This window comes from Camelus bactrianus, chromosome 14 (assembly GCF_048773025.1).
Source record: "Camelus bactrianus isolate YW-2024 breed Bactrian camel chromosome 14, ASM4877302v1, whole genome shotgun sequence".
In the NCBI taxonomy this organism is placed as follows: domain Eukaryota; kingdom Metazoa; phylum Chordata; class Mammalia; order Artiodactyla; family Camelidae; genus Camelus; species Camelus bactrianus.
Genome location: NC_133552.1, coordinates 4,581,873 through 4,604,208, shown reverse-complemented (window position 1 = coordinate 4,604,208; position 22,336 = coordinate 4,581,873). Strand labels below are relative to the sequence as shown.

The 22,336-nt window shown below is 35.2% G+C and overlaps 1 protein-coding gene across 11 annotated transcripts in view; it reads right to left on the bottom strand.

Annotated features, from left to right (window-relative positions):
- PAN3 (poly(A) specific ribonuclease subunit PAN3) overlaps window positions 1–22,336 on the bottom strand; it is a 112,808-nt gene that overhangs the window by 87,863 nt on the left and 2,609 nt on the right. For 10 of the 11 annotated variants that reach the window (XR_012511613.1, XR_012511612.1, XM_074377981.1 and 7 more), the window contains exons 2-4: window positions 10,027–10,148; window positions 8,877–8,943; window positions 6,946–7,016 (exon numbers count right to left, since the gene is read on the bottom strand). Coding sequence is in view for 9 of the 11 variants with exons in the window: in XM_074377981.1 (XP_074234082.1) it covers window positions 6,946–7,016; window positions 8,877–8,943; window positions 10,027–10,148 (260 nt within the window). In the remaining 2 variants the exon portion in view is untranslated. The remainder of the gene's footprint in view (window positions 1–6,945; window positions 7,017–8,876; window positions 8,944–10,026; window positions 10,149–22,336) is intronic. The other variant, XM_074377978.1, reaches the window with a different exon arrangement.

Sequence of the window (22,336 nt, the reverse complement as noted above, 5' to 3'; positions counted from 1 at the left end):
GATAGAATAAAATTCCCTTGCAGTTATAAATCCGGAAGACTCTTTCTTGACTCAACAAAAGCAAGTTGTCACTGCACACAAAGTACCAATAACAATAAAGTACAGAAAGTACGTGGTTGAAGTAATTTGTTAAAACAAAATTTAATCTGTTCTTTCCAAAGCACATCTTTATCTCAACGCAATCCCGGAAGTTCAACCTGGAGTACTCATTTATTTAGCAGGAAAATAAAATTAAGTCTTTCAAAGTTTAGTCCTTTTCTATAAGAACTATCATACTAAATTTCAATCTAATCTAATCTATCATTTTAAGAAAAGAATAGAGACTGGAGTTAAACAACAGGAAGAATACCATATTTAAGTCTGACAATTAAAATGCACCGGAGAGAACGTATCCATTTGCTAAGGGAGGTTGATTACTACATAGACCATTAGCAACAAAAATGATAGTGGATTCAACTTACATAAAAACAGTGACAGTCCCTTCAGTTTAAAAATCACTAGCTCATCAGACAGGAAATTATCATGCTATTTTAACAAAAAGGAGCTTAATATTTTCCTCTTTTCTTAATGTACCTAATAAAAGATAATCAGCGTTAAGTATGACATTTCAGAATTGACGGCATGAATTACTTATGAAATTCAAGACCAAAAACAAAATGGGGGGAGAAACGGAAGCATCTGATAGAAGAAGCTTAAATGCTTAATATACCAAGTGTTGACAACAAGTTAAAAAAGACAGTCCAACAGAAAAGTGAGTGAAAGATATGAAAAAACACCAAAGGTCAATAAACACAGAAGCTCAACAGTTCTGGCAATCAAATTTAAAAGTAAAACAATAAAATGACAAAGACATGAAAGCCTTTTACATCTCAGTGTTTTCAAGGCTATAGAAAAACCAGCAACCGTGAGTATAAATATAAATTTGTGCAGCATTTCTGAAAAATTACCCATCATCAAAAGCTTAATTGTGTATTCTTGCCCTAGAAATTTACACTGTTTACAGAAACCTACACTGCAATAATCACATAAATGGGGAAAAAAAAAAAGGCAGGCATAAGATCAGTGTTTTATCTCCCCTCTGTGCGTTTCCAGCGGCATCTCTCCACCACCTCTTCATTTTTCACCTTACAGAAGACTCAGTCATCCTACCCTTCTCATATTGCTCTAGATAGACTTGTTTTTCTCTGAAATTTAACTAAATATTATTTACATTATTCCAAGTAAATTACTTGATCTCTCAAAACTTCCATTTCCCAATCTGTAAAATAGAAAAAACAATACCTCTCAAAGAATTGACAGAGTGACTAAATAATATAATAAAATATAATAAATTTAAGTTTATAAAAGAATTATTTAAGTATATCATATAACCTGAAACAGATACAGGAAATTATTGTCAACATAATGAAATCGAGTTTCTATCTATTTGCCACTGCATCGTGAGAAAATTCCAAATGTATTTTTACCATATTTGAAGAGTATATGTTTGAAAAGCTAACAACTATGTCGAGGAGGAGGCAAAACATTAATGTTGGGGGAGGAGGGGCCAGAACACCTCAAAGAGAAGATGGACATCCTCAAAGCAACTACAGGAGAATGGCTTTTCCAAAGGGCAGTACAAATGCAGCCTGACCCAGAGTGAGCAGCAACAGATATTCACTTGTTTAGTAATAGTTAACAATTCTCAGACTAGGTTAGAAAGGTTTGGCTAAGACCACAGATCACCAATAACAGCTACCGCTCAGCGGAGCTTCTCATTTAGTCCTCTGAACAACTCTACCCAGCACCCACTAAGTACTACTCTTTTTGCAAATGAAGAAACAAAGATTTAACTAAGCTTAAAGACACAGAGGTAATCAGTGAAGATACAGGGATTCAACTCGGACTGCCTGGCATCCAACTCCAAACCCTAAAATCTAGATCATTATTCATCACCACTGGGTTATAACTATTCCTACCTGTTTGCTCTTTGAGAGAAGTGAAAACTCATCAGCAGTTCTGAGCAAGTTATGAACAGGAACCACGGTGACCCCGCCTACAGGAACTTGGACTCCCAACAAGTCTACAGCTTCAGTAAGGGACCCAGACATATCCTAAGTCCACAAGCTCACCTACATCTGACTCGACGTGGGGCAGTGCACATCCCACAGTGCAGCAAATGGAGGTGAATGTAGGTTTAGTTGATTCCAGCAAAAGAAGAATCGTTCCTGGTGTATTAATTTGGAATTCTAAACACAATTTTCCATAGAAACTTCACTGCACCATACCCATGGGTAAAAGACACTAATGTGACTGATCTGAAAAACTGAATACTAAGTAAACAATATTTGAGAACATACATAAAATTTTAAAAAATGGTTTTACAAGTGAATTTTTAGATTATGATTCCCATTAAGATTTTGGTTATTTTTCAATATCTTCTCCATTTTTTCATCTTTTATTTCCCCTGAGATCAATGCTTGGTTCCATGTTCAAAAATGAGCCTAACCACCAGAAGGATTAAGGCAAGATTTACACCCCAGATTGTCTACACCATAATTCTATTAATTTCTCCAAATTTACTTTAGCTTTCTCCATAGAAGAACTCTACCATAAAACTCTCCAGTTTGTTACTCCTACTTTGTTCCCTAAAGTAGAAATAATGTAAAAGTCATCTTTCAAAGACATTAGAACAGAAATGCTACACAAAAAATTTTAAATGTCAGATTAATTAGAAAATGTATGATACATACCATCAGTAAATTTTGTAACAGAGATGGTAGAAAAGGGGACATATGCTCTTAAGATTGGAGAACAGTGGGAAAGAGGGTCCACACTGAGATCAAACAGGGAAAGAAGTGAAAAAAGTGCTGTTAGTAAACTTTTACCTCGAGCAGAATAACCCAGAAGCAGGCCTCCACCAGCTGTGTCTCCTCACAAGTACACCTCCGCGGTAGATAAGCAGCCTCTCGTGACCCCACCTCCCTCGCCCTAACAAAGAGCTTAAAAATCAAGACAGAAGAAACAAACATGGTACTTCACAAGCCTCTGTCCTCTAACGCCAAAGAATTTAACGTGTTATTAACGCCTAAAAACTTTACGAAAGTAGAAATTTGTTATCCCATTATTAGAAATAAAATGCAAACGCCCAGGTAAAGCTGCCTATTGACTGAAACATCACACTAAAGCACAGTTAAAACAAGAAACGCAACAGACAAGCACCAGAACCGTTTTGCTTTAATGTGGGAAGGGGAGAAAGCTGAATAGGAAAATGACTAGATTTTAAAATAGAGGGCAAAGGGCCAAGAAGGATATAAAAGGGAAGCCAAGGGCAGCAGACACAAATACTAAGGGCTTCTCATTTTGCCTAAGATTTGTCTCAGTCACCTGTGGCTGCACTACATACAAACTCACACCTTAGCAAGAATAGTTAGCAAGATGTCATCACTACTTTTATGAATATCTGTATCTCTACATCTAACTTTGTTACAAAGGTACTTTGTTCCTAGAGGATTTCTTACTGAAAATTCTCCTGCTGTCTAGATCACATTTGTGATGCACAGCGATTCTGATCTCATGCCTTTTGCTGTCATTCCAGTTGTCAACTTTACCTACCTTGTTGTTAAGGTTTCCAAATGTATTCATCTCTAATATATTAACTTATTTTCAACAAAACTCCATCTCCAGTGTTTTGGGAGGCTTAATTCTCCCACTGACTATATAGCCATAATTCAATTTCTTCCACCACCACCCTTGGCCAACAATAATTATACACATTTTCAAATAATAGTTATTTTCCTATCTGTATATATGTATTCCTGACATAAAAAATGTAAAACTCAGTGCTTCTCAAATATCAACTGTGGGGGATTACTTTTTTAAAAATTTTCCAATACATCATGGTCTTACACTTCTGTAAAATAAAAATGAAATAACTAGAAAAATGATGACATATTCAGATGTTGCAGTATTATCAAGTTGTTCTACGAGTTTCTAAACATTTACTTTCAATGTTTTAACTTATTTCCCTACAGACAGGTACAACTCATGGACTAGCTCTGGTCCCCTGACACACTATGAGCAGCAGGCATAAATTCTCAGCACACAACTCTTCAGAATTTTTTCACATTATCTAACAACAATAAGTCAACTCAGACGAATGGCTATGAACCTCTCTGTACTGTTTTTCACATCACACATTTTGTTTTAACAAGTCCTTATAGATACAAGGCCCTCAGCCACAGTTTCTTAGCTCATCTATGATAGAAGAGAATTTTAAAATTTATTGAAGATTCCAACTCTCCACTAGTAATCAAACAGAACCTTCTGCTTAATATCTTTGCTTCTTATTCCTCACCTTCAAAACCACAACTCAAAACCTATTTTCTCCATAAACGCTTCTGACCAGAGAGCTCCCTGCTACTTAGCAGTCATCAGACATTTAACTGGCACCGGTCACCGCGCTGCTGCATAATGTTCTCTAGAAGATTCCTGCATTGTCTCCTGAATCAGATTTGGGGAAAGCAGGAAAAACATCACCCCATTCTTTTTAAATTTTCCACACAGCTCACAGTAAGACTGCCTACAGTAAAAATATCTGACTGATCCGATCCAAATAATTCACAGATCCCACGTGCAAAAGGCAGCATACGTGGCCCAGGGATTGGGCCAACAGAGATTTTCAGAAAATAACTTAGCTAACTAGCTATGAGATAGTATTAAGTAAGGCTTAACTACTTGTTTTCCAAACTCATTATGAAATAAAATGTCACTGAGTAATCACGATAGCCTGCTTAGATCAACCTGGAATTACGATTAAACATTTTCATAAATTTGAGTTATTTCCACTATAATTACATGATTAAACTGACATGAATTACTACAACAAAAGAAAAATAGACAAAGTTCCCATATGCCTTCAATTCACAGCATGCAGTACTCTCATGCCAAGAGTATGTCTAATATAAAGGGATTTTAAACCTTCTCAACTCAACCATTAACAATTTTAAAATATATGCAGCCTGTACACACACAGACTCCTAACTTTATATAGCACATGTGTTGCAGGGGGGACCTCTATGTCTCTACATATTTTAAATGTAAATGGCAAGAAAATATGGTCCTTCAAAAATATACTATATGAGTCCTGAATTTCGAAGTAGAGGCTAACATGCAGGTCCTTTTAGTTTAACTAGACACTGAGTTCTAGAGATGAGACACACCACAGCAATTACCCAAGCCATGCTCGTCATTTCACAGATGTGAAGATTACAGCCTAGGAAGCTGGCCCAAGGTCACAAAGCTAGAGATCCAGGACCTCAAACATTGCAGCGAAGTACTTGTTTCACTATACTAATCTGTTTCCGTTTGGATACATTCTAATATTTCTCCAAATATAGGGGTCATACTTGTAGTAACATTTCCTTCTACTATTTTCCTCCACTAAAATAAATTTTTTAAATGGGTATTATAATCTCCTTTTCCCAATCTCCAGAGATTTTTACTCTTTTTCAAAAATAAATGTCAGTAGCCCTAAATCATATGTTTCAACTTTAAGATGCAGTCCATCAAACCCTCACATTAAGAAATATTTATGTGTATTTGTCATTCCACTTTTACTTTCTACTCATACATCAGAAATGCTACTCATCACTTTAACTGATTATTATTTTTTTTAATGTGAAAAAACCACTGGTGGACCCCTAAGACTACTTAAGGGCTTTTTATTTTCCTCAATCCTGAATAGCTCCAGATAACCTGATTTCTAGGCTGTACCTGCTTTTCAGCATTGGACCGTTTCCTTCCTTACTGAGAGGCTTTGTCTACCATCCCTGCTCACCACCCCCAATGAGTCTCGCTGTGTCCAACTCTATGCAACTTCTACTCTGGGGGTTAGGAAATACACACCCCCATTTATGAGAACAGTACCTAAAGCAAGAGTAAAAGTGTTCTTGGTGAGAGCCTATAAGGAAGTCTACAAAATCAAATTAAAACCCATACATTTTAGTCTACAATTCCAGTTGCTTAAAAGCATTTTGTAATTACCTCCTTGTTCTCATCTATGTCTCAAAATGCAGATAATACTAGGTACATGAGGCACTGATGTAATTTGTACCTGAGCCTATAATTTTTGGTCTTCAAAACACCTAGTCTTCTTGAAATTCTATCTATCCAACCCTCTGATCAGACACTTCCTAAAAGCATCATAAGCTCATATCACTTCTCTGAAATTAGTATTCTTTTCCTCCAGATTTTTCTCCTATTACTTACAAATCTGAATTAGTTATAACTCTAACCTCCACCAATCTCCTGAATATCTTTAGGTGCTACTGACCTTAACCAAAACACCACTTTCTCTAGATTACAATTATTATTAACATAATGATTATCATTAAGACTCAAAAGCATCAAACTATAATATACTATAAAGTCCTTAAAAACCTATTCATGGTCTACCAACCTCAATTCCAAATAAAATTAAATTTCTAATATGAAGAGATTTTTAAACTGTTTTTAAATAGTGAGGCCAATTATGAATAGTTGACTATTTTAAGTTTAATGAGGAGTTTAAATTAGGGGAGAAATCTTTGAAGTTTAAACAAAGCAGTCAGAAAATAAAGTTAACAGATGATGAATATGCCTACAATGTGTGACGTAACAGCAACCACAGCACTACATCAGATGTTACCTTGAAAACAGAATACGCCAAGATAAAGAAAATGAGGAAAAATAAGCAGGAGGATTTCATCCCTTCACATAGAATGTCTCTATTTCATGTACAGAGATCAAATAAAATTCTACATGTAAGAGATATGCAACAAGAAAAAAGGTAAACAAAAAGCAAGAGAAGTATTACAGCCCATAAGCAGCCCTCCCCCAACTTAAGAGAACACTGACCATCACGTAAACATCCCAGTATCCCCACTACATTCCATTTAGTTTCACATAAGTTTCCATCTCACCTACCTTTCTTCTCTGAGAGATGTTGAGGGCACCAAAGTCATTAAACAAGGATGAAGCAGGTGAAGTTAGAGGATCTGGAAGGTAAGTTACATAAGTTTCCAAACAGACAACTCTGGAAACCTACCGATCTAATAAATGTTCAATTTGAATGCTTATAAAATAGTAATAAAAGCCATATACCACAATAATAGTTAAACTCAATGCCTAACACATAGTGGAAGCTCAAATATTTTCTGAGTGAATGAGACACGAACAGGTCATTCAGCCAATATTCAGTACACATTTATTCAGAAGCTATATCGATTAGGATGCATCTGTTTGCTTAGAACCAAAAGAAAAATCAAACAGGAAAAAAAAGTGACTTTTAACCATGTTATTAGGAATGTGTTCAGAAAGGAAATCAACCTTTAGTGTGTGTTCCTGAGACCAAATGATAAGAAAAATAAGAACAGGGTGGGGTGAGGGGAGGGAAGTCAAACACACTCTGAGTGACTGGATACAGATTTTCATACTTAGGCAAGGCCCTAAAACCATCTACCCTACAGAATTGTCCATATTTTTACATTTATCACCAGATATTTGATATTCTTAGTAAAAAGATAAGGTAAATTAAGTTTTTAAAGATGGAAATACTATATACTTCACAATATAACATGAAATCCAAAGAATGTATAGGTTCAAAGCTCTATTACTCCATGGCCAAAAGTTACAAACAAAAATATATCTCTAAATTGTTTCTCACTTAACAAATCAGAAGAGTTTCTGAGAAGGAATGTATGATATACATTAAAATATTTTTCATTTCATTTCTGAGCTTTAGTCAATCTTGTTTCTCACTAAATAACCTATGAAATCCTACAAAATATAGTAAATGTTCTTGCTTAAAGGAACCTTAGATCTCCTCATAATGCAGTACATATAAATTGCTGCTTAATTTCTCTGGCTTCGTCTGGATTTTCATAGTCTAGTTCTTCGTCAGAATTAGCTTTAATTTAATATAACTAATAATACAAAGAGAAAGACGCTAATAAAATAATGCTAATAAAAGACAAGATTTTTGTGTAATTTACACATTCAAGACTCTTAAAAATAGGTATTACTCATCCGTTATGCTACCTTTGAGATCATTTAAAAGTCAGCCTATAAACTCTATGGGCATGCCAAAATATTATAATACTACACATTAGTTTCTAATAATTTTATTCAGTATTAAAATGCTGGGTTTTTCCTACAGCAAAGGAACAAAGGTTGAAATTTCCAAGTAGTGATAGAGACTTGACACACATAAAATGTCTATCTCAGGAAATAAATGCAAATTCTTTTCTTCATCATTATTAATAATTGTTAACACTTTACTGATAGAGAATATAACACTCATTTGTTACTTTTTTTTTTTTTTAATTACTGAACATTTACTTTTAAAACAGGATACAGAAAGATACTCTTGTTTGTAAACTGGGATACAAAAAGGAAATTCTGTATCAGAAACCTTAAAAATGTCCATAATCTTTGAAACAACAATTCCACATCTAAGAATGTTCCAAAAGAAGTAACTCAAAACATGAACACAGATTCATACACATAGTCCAATACTGGAGTGTAACAGTCTTTTTTTAAAAAAGAACAGAAACAAAATTAGTTAAGTAAGTTATGAAAATAAACAACAAAATTCAATTTATAATGAGCAAGAAACACTCACATTACCATTTAAAAGTATATTTAATATGATCTTAAGTATTATTATATACTTAAGTATTATTATGTATTACATATATGTGTGTGTATGCATATATCCAAATCTTAATGGTTATCTTTGAGTGTAAAGATAACATCTTTCTTATTTTCTTCCTTTTATCTATCAATAACTTTCAAAATTTCTATAATGGACATATTATTTTCAGAGTCTGAGAGAGAGAAAAGAGACCAAGTCTTACCGTGGCCTCCATATGGCTTGGCACTGTCATTTAGAAGGCTTGGGGAACTGCTACTATTAGTCATTCTCTGAAAAATAAAATATAAATACATAATATCACGAGGAATACAGAATTAAGAATATTCAACTAGTTAAGCTAAAATTGACCCTTTTTGCACCTTCCCCTCCAATCCATGGTTCACATCACACTCTAATCCTCCTATAAACGTTGCTGCTTGGATTACCATCATCTATGCAAAAACTTCTAAATACTCTAACACATCAAATGAAAATTTTACTCACTAGCTAAGTATTTAAAACCAATGTCACAGACCTATTTTTTCGTTCTAATTCATGTATGGTTGATTTACAGTGTTGTGTTAGTTTCTGGTGTACAGCACAGCAATTCAGTTATACACACATATATATATTCTTTTGCATATTCTTTTTCATTATGGGTTATTACAAGATATTGAATATAGTTCCCTGTGCTGTACAATAGGACCTTGTTGTTTATCTATTGTTTATATATAGTAGTTTGTATCTGCTAATCCCAAACTCCTAATTTATCCCTCCCCTCCTTTCCCCTTTGGTAACCATAAGTTTGTTTTCTATGTCTGTTTTGAATTGCACTATTTTGAATTGCACTTCCGTAACTTATCAGCCTGGGCAAGACACATAACAACTACGTTTCCTTGTCCATAAAATATAAATTACAATATCCATCCGAGAAGATGTAAAGTGACTGTGTATAAGTCAGTAAGTGCTCTCTAATATCCTCTCCCAATGCGTATGAGCCTTTGTACACTCTACAAATGCTATAAAATTAGGCTATTCTCTGCTCTCTAAATATGTCCCATGTTTTCTTAACACCCTCCCCAGCTTCTATGGTCTCACTATCCCAAAAGGCCATCATTCCATACTCACAAACACACAGAGGAGTGAAACTAGTCTCTTTCTAGCTATTCTCTACATACTCAAACCCCACTCTTAAAAGCTCACCCTGACTCTCAAACCTACAGGAGATGTCTTACCTGTACACCCCACTCCTCAACACCTCCTAAAACTCCACCTCCCACTAAACAAATCTGGGGATAAACGAAGACTCTACATGTCTCCCTCTTTGGAAAAACTTCAAAATTTAGTGCCATATAAATTCACACTAACAATACCTGCATCAAGGGATACTTCGTTTCTACAGGACTTCCAAAGCCATTAACGCCAATGAAGCTGGTGCTGAAATAGGAATCTGTGAGACTCGTATCAGTCAAAGCACCTCCATCTATTCCAGGAACTGAAAGAGAAGGAAAATCCAAGTCTAAATTATTTAAAAACACAGAACACTGATGTCGTTTCTCTGTTTCCAAATTAGTTTTAAAGTCTCAAATCTGTCACACTTACTTTTATTTACTTGTTCATAACAAAAGGCAGAACCAAATAAAACTGGCTCAACTCTAAAAATTTGTTAAACAATACTCAAGTTGAATAATTTTATTCCCACAGAGATAGCTATTTTATATTAGTCACCTGAGAACCACCAAGCACAACATGAAGAAACAAACCACACTGCATCTGTAGTTTTCTCATTAAGTTTTCTTTAACTTTGCAAGAGGACAGGGGATTATAAACCACTGCAATTTCTCCCGACTCTTCATATGCTAAGCAGAGACAAGTTCCTCAGGACTGTTTCTCATAACATATCTCATGAAACAGATCAGCAATCTCCCATTAACTCACAATTCAGTAGAACCAATTCTCCAGTGGTAGCAATGGGACAGAGCTGAGGAATACAGACAAGCTGTTGGTTGGCTCTAGGGTAGAATAGTCAGTAGAGAATGACTGACTGTAACTGCAAAAATAATCTACCATACATCAACAAAGCGACGGATAGTACCTTTTAGATACTACTTCCTGGTGAGTACACTCAACCCTTGAACAACACAGGTTTGAATTGCATGGATCCAATTAAACAAATATATTGGAAAATTTTTTGGAGATTTATGACAATTTGAAAAACTCACAGATGAACTGCATAGCCTAGAAATATCAAAAAATTAAGAAAAAATTCGGTATGTCATAAATGCACAGAATATATGTAGATGTAGATACTAGTCTTTCCCTACACAGGCATAAGGTAAGTGATAGTTAACATAACATTAACAATGTGTTAGGTTTTTTTCACTGTTTTATAGCTTTGCTTTTAAAGGATTACATTACTGTACAGTGTGCCTCTCTCTCTCCTACCTGGAGAAACCGCATATCAACCTATCAGCACAGGTAAGTGGTTTTTTTAAAGTAACATTTCCAATGCTATATTATGAACATGTCTGTAGCACTGTGTGCTATTTTTATATAGAGATTTTATAACCATTCATTCATTAGTGTACAGGCTAGGCTACTGTGAAGCCGTCATATCACTTCTATTGCTGCTGCTTCCTTATCAATGCACAATAATTATACCTATAAATAAATATGAATTTCCTTTTCACATTATCTTTTCATCTTTAATGTCCAGTGTTAGTAAAATGTATGACACCTCTAGTATTTTGTGTCATATATATTGATGTAGGTACTGACATAAAATGATTCATCTGTTAACAGATGACATGAACTTACAGTATCGATAAATACAGTACAGTACTGGAAATGTGTTTTCTCTCTCTTATGGTTTTCTGAATAACATTTTCTTTTCTCTAGTTTACTTTATTGTAAGAATACAGTATATAATACATATAACATAGAAGAAAATACATTAATCAACTGTTTATTTCATCAATAAGGCTTCCAACCAACAGTAGACTAATAGAATTAAGTTCTGGAGCAGCTTGAGAGACTGGAGTTCCATAGAACATACTTTTTAAAAAACAAAAGGAGCCCCGCTGAAAATAGTGAGTGGTTCTCCTCTGCCAACTAGGACAACACAGACAAGATGCTGGCAATGCTCATTCTAAGGGATGAAATCCAGACTTCTTAGCATGACATTAAAAAGCCCTCACCAATCTGTCCTCAACTTACTCTAGTATTTCCTAAAAGTGCTGGGTTTGAGTCTCTGTTCTGCCACTTACTAGATCTAGACTACAATGTCTTGGGCAAAATGTTGTAAAATGGATATTATACCATCATCTGTAATTGAGACTCACACCATCTACCTGTAAACATCAATGAAAAGTTATGAAAAGCAAAGAAACAGTATCTTAAAAGTTCTTGTAAAAATCGTGATTGTTGCATGACTGTAAATTCACTAAAAACAACTGAACTGTACATCTACAATGGGTGAATTTTATAGTATGTAAATTGTACTTCAGTAAAGCCACATTTTAAAGATCAGTGAAGAAAAAAGGGATTATTCAGTAAATAGACTTAAGACCTATGTATCCATCTGGGAGAAAACTGAGTACCTTACACAGATGTTTCCAAAAGATCAAAGATTACAATGTAATCGAAGTCTCATTGATAATATTGCCTCCATTTTTCTGATGAGGCAGGGAGATAGAGATGCTATGAGACAGAGCAGTGGATGCAGGTGCAAGAAACAGGCGCTCCTCTGACCACTCAGGAGACACTCACACCATCCTTTTCTCTACTGACTGTGGAATGAGCACAGACCAGACTTTGAGAAAATACAACTGTCCACAAGGTCTGTTTCAGTCAGTTGCCAACAACTGATCCTCGACAGCATATTTAATCTAAGTCTCAGTTTGCACCTCTGTAAAACGGAAATCGTAAGATCTACTTTCCAGTGTCGTTGTGTGGATAATTCAGTATACTGGCACACCTGGACATTATTAGGTGCCAAGCGGTTACTTTTTGTGGTTAAAACTTTTATCTATTTATAAATTTATTTGTAAAGGTTAGCTTACTTTCTAATGAAACACTAATATGTTCTTTGTATAGAATCCATTATGGGAAATTTCTTATGGTTTTTTAAAATATAAATAGTGAAATGGTAGCTTGGAACATTTTACACATCTATTACAAAACCCACAGGAGTCATCTGGAAGAAAAGACTTGAATCCAAAGCAGGTGGCTGGGCAGGACATACTGATCTGTTTGAAGAGCTGGAATTCCCTCAAAGCTAATCAACTAAGAAAAAAGTCCAAGGGAAGTATGAGAAAACAGTAATTAATGACTACAAACACTGTATTTCCAATCCTCGCAATAAAGTTTCTGTGCAGAGCCACAATGAGATCAATTCCACATTTTAAACTCCCCACCCAACACTGAAGCATCATTATCCAATACGGGTGATTATCAGAGAGAAGTGAGGCCTCAGCAGCACAGAGCACTGATCATATGTCAAATGTCCAAGGCATTTTATGTGCACTACCTCATTGTGCTACCTACTCAACAACTGTTACAAGTTGAACTGTGCTCCTCCCAAAATTCCTATGTTCATGTCCTAGTTCTCAGTACCTCAGAACGTGATCTTATTGGCTACAGGGTTATTGCAGGTGTGATTCAATGAGATGAAGTCATTAAGGTGAGTGCTAATCCAATATGACTTACGACCTTATAAAAAGGGAGAATTTGGACACAAACACACACACGTGAAGATGAAAGCAAAGATTAGGGTGATGCTTCTATAAGCCAAAGACACCAACAATTACCAACAAACCACCAGAAGCTAATTGAAAAACACAGAACGGATAATCTCTCACAGCCCTTAGAAGAAATTAAACCAGCCAACACCCTAATCCTGGACTTCTAGGCTCCAAAACTGTTAAGACAATAAATTTTTGTTCTTTAAGTCAAAAAAAAAAAAAAGTCATGTAATAAAAATGAAAGATTAAAATGGGAACCATTAAACCAAAAACATAGGCTAAAGAAAAATATTTCAGATGAACAGTATGCTCAGAAGTTTATAAAAGGCCAAGATAAAAAAGAAAACATTTAAGTTAAAAAAAAACTCACCTGATAAAATAACACCAATTTCTTAGAGCAAACATACTTGCTAGTACTAAACTCTTTAGAGAAATTGTCACAAGGATTTTTATATATGGTGCACTTAACATAATGCATCTTCAATACAGTTGTAAGGAAGATTTCCAGAAATACTTTATAGTCATTCTCCACAGAAGTAGAAAACATAATATTAAACCACAACCCAACTGAAGTAATTCCATAAAGAGCCAACAATATGTTTCAAGTACTTAGCTTTTCAGTGATCTACCTAGACCAATACTTCCCTCTTGAATTCCATTCTTTTGTTTGAAACATTCATTCCTGGCTCAGATAGACAGACAGATATGAACTAATACCAGTCACCATGTATTGCTTTACATGCACAATCTCAACAGTCCTTTCAGACGTACATCATTCATTGACCATTTTGGCGGCAGTGCCAGTGATGAGATTTGAAACCAGAACAGTCGTACTTCAAAGGCTCCAAAAATCACATTCCACTTCTGTCATTCCTAAAGTCCAGACTTACATTTACAACTGCCTATTATTAAATGTCTCCAACTAGACATGTGAGAAGTACTTTGAAGCTAAAGTTTATCCTTAGCTCCTTTCTCTCATCCAACCCCCCCAAGTAGTTGCTCTGTCCAATCTCTCAAATATGCCCCCTATATTTCATTTCCACTTGCCAAAATCAAGTCCTTAGTATTTCTCCTTCCAGCTATTATTAAGCCTAATCTGAATGATTTCCCTATTCCCACCTTTAGAAGCCCAAAAAAAGTGTCTTCTTAAGACACAGACCTCATCACTTCACCAGCACAGCCCAGAATGGCTTTCACAACGTGGCCACACAATCTGTCCTCTGACACCACTCTCCATAGTAGAGCCTACTCACCACACTAGAGGACCAGAGAACAAAATCATGTATGATGCTTTCTCTCAAAGCCTGCGTCCTTGTTCTCATCTGCCTGGCATGCCCTTCTCTTCTACCACGTGTGCGTCATACATCTTTCAAAAACCAGTTGAAATAACGCCTCTTCCAAAACATCCCTGAACAGTGTTTGTTACACATTTTATATCTATACCATATCATACTATGCCAAAATGTATCCATTTCAAAATCCTTTACTAGGCCACGCATTTATAAATGGAAGGAACCATGCATCTCTTACTCCCCAACACCTGTATGCTATCTGGCACAGAGGTGTTCAGGAAATGTTTGATAATTAAATTAAGTTTCCCAGTCAGTGCCCAGTTATATATGTGCTGTGTCATTTACTAAAGAGTAAGTCATTTGCACAAAGTACCAGACCTCCAGAGAGGTAAGCTGGCATTGTTTTAAAAGCCACAAGGTCTATCTGGCAAACTGGCCCTTACGGAAGTCATCCTACCTTTGCACCAAGATTAGCCACAGCAATGCCTATAGCAAAAACAAAAATAAAAAGTCCTGAACCAACAATTTTAGATGAATCAAGAGGCTTAACAAGCAGCCAGCTAAGATCCTACTGTTCCACACCACAGCATATACAGTACACTGTTTTAACATTAAATTTTTTTTAAGATACACATTATTAGTCTCCTCAATCAGAAAGTAACTGCAGTGCTGCAAAACGCCGGCAAGCACGATTCTGAAGGGAACGACAACACTAAGGCCTTCCCAGGTGAGCTGACTACCAGCCTGATCATAACTAACGACTCTCAGCTGCAGCTACTTAATCTTTAGTACTGCCCGTCTGATTACTTACTGAAAAATGTCTTTCAATAAAAGACAGTTTTAGTTTGGGATCCATGCCAAGATAATTGCTTTTCCTAACAATCAAAAGCTGACAACAAAGCAATAAATGTTTTGAAAGTCTTCCACTGTTCTTAATTGTTTTCTCAGTAAAGTGACTTGGAATTTAATATTGGAGAAATTTCATTTCTAAAACCAGCTTATTCCTTGTGCAAAATATCAGTTTAAGATCATCTAAACCCATGTTTTATTGAGAAATGAGAAGTCATTTTTTGTTTTTTTGTTTTTTTTAATAGCACCTGTCATCTCTTAACATACTATAAAATTACTGGAGCTGTATTTATAAATATTGTCAACTTTACCCATTAAAATGTAAGGACCGGACCACAAAGGAAAGGATCTTTTATTTATGTGATTCACTAATGTATTCCAAGAATCTAAAACAGTACCTGACACAGAGTAAGTGCTCAATAAATGTCTGTTAAATGAATGAATGAATGAATGAATGAATCCCCACTTTTAGCCCAAATTATACTAAGTTGAGAGCTTGCCATAATCTTTTTTTCAAGCACACCACTTGTATACATTTAAATCTTTTTTACAATATGTGTCAGAGGACCTTGCTAAAACTTTAACTTTAAAAGCTGCCTTGATAATTTTTCCAAGCCTTGGGGACAGGAGTAAGATTCCCTGTCCTGTCTCTGTCAAGAAGACTCTCCCTCAAGATAGCCGACATATTGCCAGGAAGTCTAGGAACCATAAAGGTCACTTACGGAATTTAAACAGTCCCATTCCATTTGTCTTTCTTCACCCCGATCTCATCCTTTCAATAAAGGATACAGTCACATTCAGGAACAGCAATATTAATAGACAGAATAAGTTTACGAACAAATAAGCGAAATAATTAAGCCAAATGCAATGTAAAGTCCTTGCCAGCTCTTCCAGCTCCACCTAGAATCTATGAAGGTAGTCTAACGTATCTATACTAAGAATGTAGACAAACAATGAAAGACTATTAAATAGTAACACTAGTCTTTTATTAAATACACAAATGCAATTCCCCCAGAGACTTATTTACAAATACTAGCTTATTACGTTGCAAAAGATGTGATTCACATAACTATCTCTAGATATATAAGCCACTGGGAAAAATTTCTTTCTGGGGAAAATCTTGAGATGGATGACTATTTCAAACATCTTATTTTCAGCTAACGGTGTGTAAAATACAGGTTTTTTTATTAAGATATAACTGACATATAACATTGTATTAGTCTTAGATGTAAAATGTGACTTGATACATGTTTATATTGCAAAATGATTACCACAATAAGTTTAGCTAACATCCATCACCACACAGTTAATATTTTTTTCACATGATGGAAACTTTTAAGATCCACTCTCTTAGCAACTTTCAAACATATGATACAGTATTGCTGTACATTATATTCTAAGGACTCATTTATCTTAGAACTGGAAGTTTGTACCTCTTGACTACCTTCACCTACCCCGCCTACCCTCACCTCTGGCAACCTCCAATCTGTTCTCTGTAATATCTTGGGTTGTTTTAAGATTCCACATGTACGTGAGATCATACTGTACTTGTCTACACAGTTCTTTTTTTCTTTTAATGAACCAAGTTTGAACCAGATTGCTGAAGATTCTGTATGCTCCTTACCATTTGTGTATATCATATTTTGCATAAATTTATGTATCAGTATACATAATACATTAAGATATAACAGCTTTGTGCCATCATTGGTAATAACAAAAAACTATAAACAATCTAAATATCCACTAAAGAGAAAAGTAGAATTATACAGTGGAATAGTATGCAGCTGTTAAAAAGAATAAGGCAAATTTCTATGTGTGGATGTGGAACAAACTACAAGATATGCAATTCAGTGAGAACATTCAAAGAGCATTAGGCTTCCATGTGTGCCCACACATGTATACATGTGTTGGTATGTGCAAGAGATAGGAAATACAAACATAGTGATGGTACAAAGAATATTTCTGAATAGATACATCATAAATTGGAAAGAATAACAGTCTTTTGGAGAAGGATCTGGGAACCAAGGAAGGAGGGAGACTATTTTTCACTGTGTACCCTTTTGTGCTATTTAAATTTTTAACCAGTGCATGTAGTACATTTTCAATTCCAAAAACAAGATACTGTTCCTATTTTTCTAAAGCTGGAATTTTAAATATTAAAAATATAATTAAAAACTAGCTTGAGAAAAATAGGAATAATATTTTTTATTTTTTAAAGGAAAAGCAAGAGATACCAAAAAAAGACATCAAAAAAGGGAGAGGTTTTGTTTCTTAGAAGACTATTATCTACATGCCAATTAACTCAGCCAAGGTAAGTGAGATCAGCATGCTCTGCCCCAAAGTTAAGCTGCTGAGAGGTCAATGTTTTTAAAAGTTGTTGGGAAGGGAGGAGGATGAATTCCAAAGATTGAACATAAAATAATTTGTTTTCAAGAACATAAACATTTAGAAGCAGAGAAACATTTTAGAGCTGAAGGAATTTTAGACATCATGTACCATATCCCATTCTCCTGTTTTACAGACAAATAAATACATTTCCACAGGGACTAAATTACTAGCCTAAGATCACAAAGTTATTTTGTAAGAGAGAGTACTAAAATCAAAACCTCAGGACCCCCAGTCCAGTAGTAATTCCTATATACTGAAAGGAGACACCAATACTCTAGGTATTGACTTGCTAACAACTATATAACAATATATAAAACAAATATTTTATCATATTCCTTTATATAGCTTTGACCAAAAAACTACTTGATAAACAGAATATAAAGTAAGTTAATAAGGAAAAATAAATGTAAGAAACTTGCTACAAAACTTGACTGTGTCTATGCAAGCACATGCTATGGACTGAAATGTTTCCCCCCAAAATTCACATATTGAAGTCCTAACCCCTAATGTGACTGTATTTGGAGATGAGGCCCTTAGGAAATAATTAAGGCTACACACACAAAAACTATTAATAATGATTAACCCCAGGCAATAAGATGAGGTTGGTTTACTTTAAATTTTACTGCTGTTTCAATGAAAATGTTACAATGTTTGACTTTTATAGCTTAAAAGCTAAATTAAGTAAATGAAATTCAACACTGAAATAGATTTTTAAAATATTTCTAGGTACTCTAAATATTCATAGTTTTGTATACAAAAGCAGATATGCCTAGAGGAAAGCAAACCAAAAAAAGCTGTTTCAAAATAGATAGATATAAATTTTCCATGTTAAAAAAAAGAAAAATTCAGCAAGAAAAACAAACTCTTGATACACAGAACTTGCCTGAAACTCAAGGGAATTATGCTGAGGAAAAAAAAAAAAAAACTAATTCCAAAAGATCACATGCTACATAACTCCATTTATAGAACATTCTTGAAATGACAAAATTATAGAAATGGAGACCAAATTAGTGGTTGGCACGGATTGAGAGGGAGGGTTACAAAAGGGCCACTTGCGGGTGACAGAGCTGCTCTATGTTTTGGTTGTTGGCAGGCACACAAACACACAATAAAGCTCTATAGAACTGAATATGCACACGTATGCACACCAGTACAAATGAGACTTGGGAAATCTGAACAAGGTAAGTGGCCTGTCAATCAGCGTGGTTGCGATACTGCATTACAGTTAGGAAAGGTGTTACCACTGGGGGAACACAGTAATAGGACAAGCTCTTCCTGTGTTGTTTCTTACAACTGCATGGGACTCTACAGTTACCTTAAAATAGAAAGTTAGTTTAAAAAAAAAAAAAACCAGAAAGAAAGAAAAGAAAAATTCTATAAAAGGGTAAAAACAGGAAGACGTTTTGGCAATCATTTCTCTTCTCACAGGGTCGTTTCAACTGTTACTTTTATGGAAAGAAGAGTTTTACTCGTTAACTGATTCTTACTGAGACTTATGTTAGTACAACCCTTTTTGAGTATTTCTGATAAAGCTTCAAGCTTTCCTCCTAAAACTTCTCAAGATCTAATATTAACTTATGCACGCATTTGTATTCCCCACTAGAATACAATCTCCATGAGGGATGAGGGCAGACTTCTGTTTCATTCAATGTTGTGTTTCTATCACCTAGATCAAAGCTTGCCACTAATGTTAAAAGAGTGAAAGGAATGGTGTTATAAGTGTTAGTTATCCACTCTATCGCCAAATAAAAATGTTTAAACCTACTCCAGCTCTCCTCCTGGCAAATTCCCAGTACTTGCTTCTCTGTCAGCTGATTCAGGGTCGTGGGATGACAAGCATAATCCTGGCTTAAACAAAAACAGTTTTGCCATATTCCTTATCATACATTCCAGAGTTTGTACATGAACTTCAAGTTATCCCCTGCTTTCTTCCATTTGGGCAGACAACCACAGTTCAATCATCTGTAGCTATTTTACTAGTCTTGAAAATATTCTCAAAAATGCTGAGGTAAGGAAAGGCACAGGTAAATTGTAGGCTTATTAGTAGTAAATATTCAATAAGAGCAGCAACTAAGACTGAAACCTCACTACGTGCCAGGCAATGCTCTGAGGGACACATGCAATCCTATCACCTCTCTGAAATAAGCGCTATTACTAACTCCATTTTTTTAAATGAGAAAAACTGAGGCTTGAAAATTAAAAATTTGCCCAAGATCACACAGCTAGCAGATAAGAGAACCAGGCCCATTTTAAATATGTCTTATGGCAAAGCCTTCATTACTAACTAAATCAGTGGAACTAAAAATGTCTATTTTGGTAAAATAAAAGAAATCTGAGTTTCAAATAAAGTAAGCACATAAAATACAAATATTGGCATAATACCTTAGCTGCTAAAAAATGAACTTGAAGATGAAAAGTCTAGCTAGTTGAAAATATGAAAATTACATCATTAAAATGTAAAGAATCAATAATTCAGCTGAACCTAAATCAAACCACATTTAAGCCTTAAAAGATACCAAGTCCAACAGAAATATGAAATGTCAAAGACTTAAAGTAAATGCTTTTAAAAATAAATAAATAAACTTATTTTCCAAACAAAAATCCTGAATGCCAGAAGATGTTTACTACATTGCCAGGTCAACAGAAGAGCTGGAAGTAAGAAAACATAATACTCTGTATAGACAATAAATAAGTAACAAAGAAAGTATAGTTCCTTTACGAGATTGAAACATCATTGCAACAAACTATACTAAGAAGAAAAAAGCCTTTGTGCTTTAGTTTTCCAATGTTTGCAAAATAAGTATAAAATTTTCTCTTGCATTTACCTCTAAAGTTTTCACACACAATCTGAAACACTAACAAAACAATTCCTCAAATGTGAATTACTAAAACAAGGGTCAAAAACTCAACTACCAAGAGGAGCCAGGCATATAAAAGTCACCCAGTCAGTAAGAAGGAAATATGGAGTCTCACCCCATCAACAGTCCTAATTTCAATAAGAGCTGCCCTTCAAAGGAAGCCAGAAATCCACATTTCTATATTAAATCTCCTGGTGTTCTATATGTTGTCAACTAATTAAATTACAACCCACACACATGCAAATTAAAAACACAAGATTATACCATAAATTATGGCCACCAAAATGGCTAAAATTCTAAGATGCCTAATATGAAGTGTTGGGGAGAATGTGAAGCAACTGGAACTCTCATAAGCTGCTGGAGGGAACGTAAACATGACACAGTCACTTCAGAAAACCGTCGGGCGTCATCTACCAAAGCTGAATATACACATGCCCCAGTACAAGCCTGCAATTCCACTCCCACGTGATCCAACAGAAATTCGTAGACTTGAACCAAAAAACATGTTCAAGAATTTTTCAAACAGTGCTATCCTTAATAGACAAAACTGGCAACATTCCATTGCCCACTAAAATGAGAAAGTAAAATGTGGTACATTCATATCATGTAACACTACACAGGAATGAGACTAAGGAGGCTGCTCCTACATAACATGAATAGATCTTACAAATATGCTGAAAGAAAGCAGCCCACAGAAAGAGGGCACACTATCTGATTCCATTCTTATAAAGCTCGAAAAAGTGAAAAATGAATGCACAACGTTAGAACGTGGTGTCTGCAATCAGTAGTTACCTTTGGGAAAGGGTGGTGACTGGGAGGGGCAAGAGCGGGGCGTCCGGGGGAACCGATCATGTTCTAGTTCTTTATCTGTGTCCTGTTCTAAGTAGGTGTTCATCTGGTGAAAATTCCAAGAACTGAGGATTGGTATACTTTTTCTTGGGTACGTGTGCTTCAAATAAAAGCTTTTAAAACACATACACACACCTAGAAGATACCCAAGGAGCCCAAGCAAAATATTTCTGCAGGTATAGCCCGCTTATCAAAGTAAATCTGTTTATGACCTCTCAGCTAAGGAAATATTGTACATTTTTACTTTAAAGAAGAGCAAAGGAATAAGTAAAAGCAAAATAAAACTGTCTCAGTGACACTACATAATCAGGTCAGCAGCTAACAAAATTCAAATATCTCCTAACAGGAACACCTCTTAGAGTGTGTTGTCTATTTTAATTGCCTTATACACTTAATTAACAAATCAAGTCTGTCTCAAAAGGGGAGGTGGGTAGAGCTCAGTGGCAGAGCACATGCTTAGCATGCACGAGTTCCTGGGTTCAACCCCTAGTACCTCTATTAAAAAAAAAAAGTCTGTCTCAAAAGATAAGAATACCATAAAATGTAGAAAGTAGACTAAAAATTAAAGTATAAAAATTCAAAGCACCAACACAATCCACTTCCCTGATTCCTGAACAACTTGACTTGCCATTCGTGATACGAGGCAATTTTATCTCATTCTTAAGGAGTCACAACCTGTACCACTGAGTTACCAAGAAGCCTACA